This window comes from Pseudoliparis swirei, unplaced genomic scaffold, assembly GCF_029220125.1.
Source record: "Pseudoliparis swirei isolate HS2019 ecotype Mariana Trench unplaced genomic scaffold, NWPU_hadal_v1 hadal_126, whole genome shotgun sequence".
Taxonomy (NCBI): domain Eukaryota; kingdom Metazoa; phylum Chordata; class Actinopteri; order Perciformes; family Liparidae; genus Pseudoliparis; species Pseudoliparis swirei.
In genome coordinates this window covers 2,421-10,224 of record NW_026613362.1, presented here as the reverse complement: position 1 = coordinate 10,224, position 7,804 = coordinate 2,421, and the positions used below count along the sequence as shown (strand labels likewise).

The following is a 7,804-nucleotide window of genomic DNA, read 5'->3' as shown; positions in this document are numbered from 1 at the left end:
ACATACAGGTACAGACATACAGGTACAGACGGCACATACAGGTACAGACATACAGGTACAGACGGCACATACAGGTACAGACATACAGGTACAGACGGCACATACAGGTACAGACATACAGGTACAGACGGCACATACAGGTACAGACATACAGGTACAGACATACAGGTACAGACGGCACATACAGGTACAGACATACATGTACAGACATACAGGTACAGACATACAGGTACAGACGGCACATACAGGTACAGACATACAGGTACAGACGGCACATACAGGTACAGACATACAGGTACAGACGGCACATACAGGTACAGACATACATGTACAGACATACAGGTACAGACATACATGTACAGACATACAGGTACAGACATACAGGTACAGACATACAGGTACCGCTACTGATTGTTCCCACAATGCAGTGCAAGGTTCCCACAATGCAGTGCGGCGTTCCCACAATGCAGTGCGTTCACATATGTTTTTGTGTTCCAGGTGTTTATTGACAGATTTCGGTACAACGCTAACCGAGCGGCTCAGGTGCAGAGCAAACTGAAGCTGCTGGAGAGGCTGTGAGTACACACAGTACACACACAGTACACACACAGTACACACACAGTACACACACAGTACACACAGTACACACACAGTACACACAGTACACACACAGTACACACACAGTACACACACAGTACACACACAGTACACACACAGTACACACACAGTACACACAGTACACACACAGTACACACAGTACACACCAAGTACACACACAGTACACACACAGTACACACACAGTACACACACAGTACACACACAGTACACACAGTACACACAGTACACACACAGTACACACCAAGTACACACAGTACACACCAAGTACACACAGTACACACACAGTACACACACAGTACACACACAGTACACACAGTACACACAGTACACACACAGTACACACCAAGTACACACAGTACACACACAGTACACACAGTACACACCAAGTACACACAGTACACACAGTACACACACAGTACACACACAGTACACACACAGTACACACCAAGTACACACCAAGTACACACCAAGTCCTCTGACCTGTACATCCTGGTACTCTGACCTGTACATCCTGGTACTCTGACCTGTACATCCTGGTCCTCTGACCTGTACATCCTGGTACTCTGACCTGTACATCCTGGTACTCTGACCTGTACATCCTGGTCCTCTGACCTGTACATCCTGGTCCTCTGACCTGTACATCCTGGTACTCTGACCTGTACATCCTGGTCCTCTGACCTGTACATCCTGGTCCTCTGACCTGTACATCCTGGTCCTCTGACCTGTACATCCTGGTCCTCTGACCTGTACATCCTGGTCCTCTGACCTGTACATCCTGGTCCTCTGAACGTCCTGCATGTGTTTCCTCCTGCAGACCTGAGCTGAAGCCCCTCGAGAAAGAAATTGAGGTCACTTTAAGGTAAGAAGACAACAATGAATACAAGGCTGACTGACGGACCGATCGATCGATTGATCGATGTGTGTGTTTCTCCTCCAGGTTCCCAGATAACTTTGAGAAGTTGTCTCCTCCCATCCTGCAGCTGGATGAAGTGGAGTTCTACTACACTCCAGAGCGGCCTCTGTTCTCTGGACTCAACGTGTCCGCTGACCTCGAGTCTCGCATCTGCATCGTACGTGTCATCAGTACATAAATATATACGTATATATATACATGTATATATACATATGTATGTATATATGTATGTATATATATGCATGTGTATATGTATGTATATATATTAGTGCTGTGAAAAATAACGCGTTAATTAAATTACAGGATTAATTAGTTTGTTTTAACGCATTTAACGCATGTGCAGAATGAGCTTCCAGTCCGTCTGTTGTTGGTCGTCTCTCCAGCAGCGTGTCATTCTGTCTCTAGTGTCGCGTTAACACGACTCCGATCTCCGTGTCGCGCGCCGCAGAGCTCGGGACGAAAAAAGAGTCACTTGCACCCCCCCCCCCGTCAACAACTCTTCTCTCTTCACAGCCCTAATANCCCCCCCCCCCCCGTCAACAACTCTTCTCGGAGCTCTTGCCTGTCTTGAGAGCCCTGTAAGTGTATATATGTTCCACAGAAACCTGTGATTAACCTGATTACAAATTGTAATCGTTTCACAGCCCTACTTATAATATATTATTATATTATATNGGGGGGGGGGGGGGCGGCGCGCGACACGGAGATCGGAGTCGTGTTAACGCGACACTAGAGACAGAATGACACGCTGCTGGAGAGACGACCAACAACAGACGGATTGGAAGCTCATTCTGCGCATGCGTTAAATGCGTAAAATAACAAAAACTAGTTAAACCTCTAATTTAATTAACTGAGTTAACGCGTTATTTTTCACAGCACTAATATATATATGTATATACTAGGGCTGGGCACGTTAACGCGCTAATCTTGCGTTAACGCATCAATTAATTAACGCCGACTATTATTTTATCGCGCGGTAACGCAGGTTTTATTATTTATTTTATTATTGTAAAAGTGTGTTGCTCACAGGCTTTTATTTTGTAAAAGTCTGTACTGATTGCTGCGGAACCGGAAAAGAAAGTCATTCGCGGTTTAACAAACATGGAGAAGAGAACGGAGATTTTAAATGGCCATTTTCAATTTAAAGTTCTTAAAGACGGCGGAGTCGACAGAAACAAAGTCATATGTAACACTGCCAAGATGAATCGTCTTATCACCGGAGTACTTCCAGTCTTAAATATCATTTAAATGCTAAACACACCGTTGATGCAGCGAATCATACAACCAACACACAGTGGAGCGAGGCTTCGGCAGACGAGCTGCAGGGAGGAGATCAACCAAGAGAAGCAACGCCACAGCGAAGTGGAGAGCTACTGCAGGCCGGTTAGTGAGGGGGACCAGACGTCCTCTTTCCCCGGACATGTCCTGCTTTTGAGCCCTAACAAATGCGTCCGGCAGGGATTCCAAAAACGTCGGGATTTTGCTTCGTCGGATATTTGTGTTTCTCTGGGTTTTCATAAACTAGTATTTACCCCTTACAAGTTTTGGAAATGGTATCTCCCTTACGTTCCACCTTCTTGCGTGAGCTGACAGAATAGAGAACAGTCATTGGTCGACCGATCTCAGGGTTGCCAGATACACGATAATTATCCTCCAAATACAACCATGTTGAGCCTTTGGTACGATACTTCACCATCTCCAACCTGGCAACACGGAGCTCCTCGCCGCCTCCACTAGTTCATTGTTGTTTGTGCTGTAAACTCCTCCCAGCGCCGCCGCTCCCATAGCGCACTACGCGCTGTGCGGAGGGCACCACGTCCTGAGGTGCTCCACAAAATAGGCAACTAAAAAATCCTCATAGTTATAATAATTATAATGCCGATATTATTTCAGTCTTGAAATATTAGGCACCTTTTAGGCATATACAGGACTGTCTCAGAAAATTAGAATATTGTGATAAAGTTCTTTATTTTCTGTAATGCAATTAAAAAAACAAAAATGTCATGCATTCTGGATTCATTACAAATCAACTGAAATATTGCAAGCCTTTTATTCTTTTAATATTGCTGATTATGGCTTACAGCTTAAGAAAACTCTAAAATCCTATCTCATAAAATTTTAATATTTCCTCAGACCAAGTAAAAAAAAAAGATTTATAACAGCTGAGTGTTTGTCAAGGCTCAGGAAACCCTTGCAGGTATTTCGAGTTAATTAGTCAATTCAAGTGATTTGTTTAATACCCTACTAGTATACTTTTTCATGATATTCAAATATTTAGAGATAGGATAGTTGAGTTTTCTTAAGCTGTAAGCCATAATCAGCAATAAATCAGAATAAAAGGCTTGCAATATTTCAGTTGATTTGTAATGAATCCAGAATGCATGACATTTTTGTTTTTTTAATTGCATTACAGAAAATAAAGAACTTCATCACAATATTCTAATTTTCTGAGACAGTCCTGTATATCACAAAACAGGCAGAACAAGAGAGATGTTTAATCTCAGCAACATTTAAAATAGAAGTGCGCTATACACTACTTTTGAATTAATTATTGGATTTTGCGTATACAAATGCGATTAATCAGGGAAATCATGCGATTAATCGCGGTTAAAAAATGTAATCGTTGCCCAGCCCTAATATATACATATGTGTATATATACACTACCGTTCAAAAGTTTGGGATCACCCAGACAATTTTGTGTCTTCCATGAAAAATCACACTTTTATTTATCAAATGAATATAAAATATAGTCAAGACATTGACAAGGTTAGAAATAATGATTAATATTTGAAATATTAATTTTGTTCTTCAAACTTCAAGCTCAAAGGAAGGCCAGTTGTATCGCTTATATCACCAGCATAACTGTTTTCAGCTGTGCTAACATAATTGCACGGGTTTTCTCCATCATCCATTAGTCTTCTAAGGCGATAACACAATGTACCATCAGAACACTGGAGTGATGATGAAATGGGCCTCTATACACCTCTGGAGACATGTCATTAGAAACCAGACGTTTCCACCTAGAAGAGTCATTTAGCACATTAACAATGTAGAGAGTGTATTTATGATTAATTTAATGTTATCTTCATTGAAAAAACAGTGCTTTTCTTTGAAGAATAAAGTCATTTCTAAGTGATCCCAAACTTTTGAACGGTAGTGTATGTGTATATATGTATATGTATGTATATATATATCCCTGATGGCGTCTTCAGATCCTTCATCTGGAACGTGATGCAGACGTCATGCTGGTTCTCACGTCGATACAATAGCCGATCAAACCGATCGGTAATCAATGATCCTGTTATTATCTGACTGTTATTGACTGAGGTCACGTGTTGTTTCCCATCAGGTCGGTGAAAACGGATCCGGCAAAACGACTGTTCTCAAACTTCTGATGGGCGAGTTGACGCCGGTGGGAGGAGTCAGACAATCTCACAGGTGAGGCCAACGGACCAATCAGAGCGCTGCTCTGTTATATCTTTTTACTGTTTAGCAAACTACTTACTTATAGGCATGGACTCTGTTTAGGGAACCATGGACTCTGTTAAGGGAATCATGGACTGTTCAGGGAACCATGGACTGTTTAGGGAACCATGGACTGTACAGGGAACAATGGACTGTACAGGGAACAATGGACTGTTTAGGGAACCATGGACTGTTTAGGGAACCATGGACTGTTTAGGGAACCATGGACTGTTCAGGGACGCATGGACTGTTCAGGGAACAATGGACTCTGTTGAGGGAACCATTGACTCTGTTGAGGGAACCATGGACTGTTCAGGGACACATGGACTGTTCAGGGAACAATGGACTGTTCAGGGAACAATGGACTCTGTTCAGGGAACCATGGACTCTTTAGGGAACAATGGACTGTTTAGGGAACAATGGACTGTTCAGGGAACCATGGACTGTTTAGGGAACCATGGACTGTACAGGGAACAATGGACTGTTTAGGGAACAATGGACTGTTTAGAGAACCATGGACTGTTCAGGGACCCATGGACTGTTCAGGGACACATGGACTCTGTTTAGGGAACCATGGACTGTTCAGGGAACAATGGACTGTCTAGGGAACCATGGACTGTTCAGGGAACCATGGACTGTTCAGGGAACCATGGACTGTTTAGGGAACCATGGACTGTTCAGGGAACCATGGGCTCTGTTTAGGGAACCATTGACTGTTCAGGGAACCATAGACTGTTTAGGGAACAATAGACTGTTTAGGGAACAATGGACTGTTTAGGGAACAATGGACTGTTTAGGGAACAATGGACTGTTCAGGGAACCATGGGCTGTTTAGGGAACCATGGGCTGTTTGGGGAACCATGGGCTCTGTTTAGGGAACCATGGATTGTTTAGGGAACAATGGACTGTTTAGGGAACAATGGACTGTTTAGGGAACAATAGACTGTTTAGGGAAAAATAGACTGTTTTTGGAACAATGGACTGTTTTTGGAAAAATGGACTGTTTAGGGAACCATGGACTGTTCAGGGAACCATGGGCTGTTCAGGGAACCATGGACTGTTCAGGGAACAATGGACTGTTCAGGGACACATGGACTGTTCAGGGAACCATGGACTGTTCAGGGAACCATGGACTGTTCAGGGAACCATGGGCTGTTCAGGGAACTATGGGCTCTGTTTAGGGAACCATGGACTGTTTAGGGAACAATGGACTGTTTAGGGAACAATAGACTGTTTAGGGAACAATGGACTGTTTAGGGAACCATGGACTGTTCAGGGAACCATGGACTCTGTAAATGTTCCTCCAAGAGACTAAACGGTTCCCTGAAAAAGCTGGTGATGGTGGTTATGGTTCTCCTCAGGAACCTGAAGATCGGGTACTTCAGCCAGCACCATGTGGACCAGCTGGACCTGAACGTCTGCTCCGTGGAGCTGCTGCTCAACCGTTTCCCCGGTAACAAACCGTGCCGAGGGGCGAGCCCTAGCTTCACGCGATCCCATTGGCTGACGGCCGTCTTTGTGTCTCAGGGCGGACGGAGGAGGAGTACCGCCACCAGCTGGGCGGCTACGGCATCACCGGGGAGCTGTCCACCAGGCCGGTGGCCAGCCTATCAGGAGGCCAGAAGAGCCGCGTGGCCTTCGCCCAGATGACCATGCCATGGTAGGAGAACGCTGGGTGATGGTGGTGGTGGTGGTGGTGGTGATGATGATGATGGTGGTGGTAATGATGATGATGATGGTGATGATGGTGGTGGTGGTGGTGGTGATGATGATGATGATGATGGTGGTGGTGATGGTGGTGGTGGTGATGATGGTGGTGGTGGTGATGATGATGATGATGGTGGTGGTGGTGGTGGTAATGATGATGATGATGGTGGTGGTGGTGGTAATGATGATGTCGTCTCTCTGTCCTTCAGTCCTAACTTCTACATCCTAGATGAGCCGACAAATCACCTGGACATGGAGACCATCGAGGCTCTGGCTAAAGCCCTCAACAAGTTCAGAGTAAGGGAGGGAGGGAGGGGGAGGGGGGGGGTCAGGTGTCCAGGTGTTCACGGTGTCATGTTTCAGGGCGGAGTCGTCCTCGTGTCCCACGACGAGCGTCTGATCCGGCTGGTGTGCCGGGAGCTCTGGGTGTGTGAGCACGGGAAGGTCGGACGCATCGACGGCGGCTTCGACGAGTACCGAGACATCCTGCACGAGCAGTTCAGGAAGGAGGGCTACCTGTGAGGCCGCGCCCACCACCTGTGAGGCCACGCCCACCACATGGCAGCCAATCGGCCGTCGGGGCAGACCGGAGGACGCTTTCTTCTCTGAACTGTCTCGCCTGCTGCGAGCCGATTGGTCGTTCCTGCTCAGCTGGTGAGGGGAGGAGTCACCGTGGTGAGGGGAGGAGTCACCACCATCTGGACTTTATTTAAAAGTTTATTGTTGAACGTGTTTTAGTTTTGTATCTCTAATCAATCAAAGTGATCAGCTTCATCAGATCAATAAAACATCCCACCAAGCTGCTGCCCTGTGTCCTTGACATGAAGACACCTAGACCCTCTAGACCCTGACCCTCTAGACCTGACCCTCTAGACCCTGACCCTCTAGACCTGACCCTCTAGACCCTGACCCTCTAGACCCTGACCCTCTAGCCCTGACCCTCTAGACCCTGACCCTCTAGACCTGACCCTCTAGACCCTGACCCTCTAGACCTGACCCTCTAGACCCTGACCCTCTAGACCTGACCCTCTAGACCCTGACCCTCTAGACCTGACCCTCTAGACCCTGACCCTCTAGACCTGACCCTCTAGACCCTGACC

General features: G+C 46.0%; 1 protein-coding gene across 1 annotated transcript in view; it reads left to right on the top strand.

Annotated features, from left to right (window-relative positions):
* The window catches only part of abcf3 (ATP-binding cassette, sub-family F (GCN20), member 3), a 13,023-nt gene extending 5,517 nt beyond the window's left edge, over positions 1-7,506 (top strand). The window contains exons 10-17 of the mRNA XM_056411132.1: positions 499-575; positions 1,433-1,477; positions 1,556-1,688; positions 4,882-4,970; positions 6,359-6,450; positions 6,525-6,657; positions 6,914-7,001; positions 7,068-7,506. Coding sequence (XP_056267107.1) covers positions 499-575; positions 1,433-1,477; positions 1,556-1,688; positions 4,882-4,970; positions 6,359-6,450; positions 6,525-6,657; positions 6,914-7,001; positions 7,068-7,226 — 816 coding nt within the window. The 3' untranslated portion in view covers positions 7,227-7,506. The remainder of the gene's footprint in view (positions 1-498; positions 576-1,432; positions 1,478-1,555; positions 1,689-4,881; positions 4,971-6,358; positions 6,451-6,524; positions 6,658-6,913; positions 7,002-7,067) is intronic.
* The last annotated feature ends 298 nt before the right edge of the window (positions 7,507-7,804 follow it).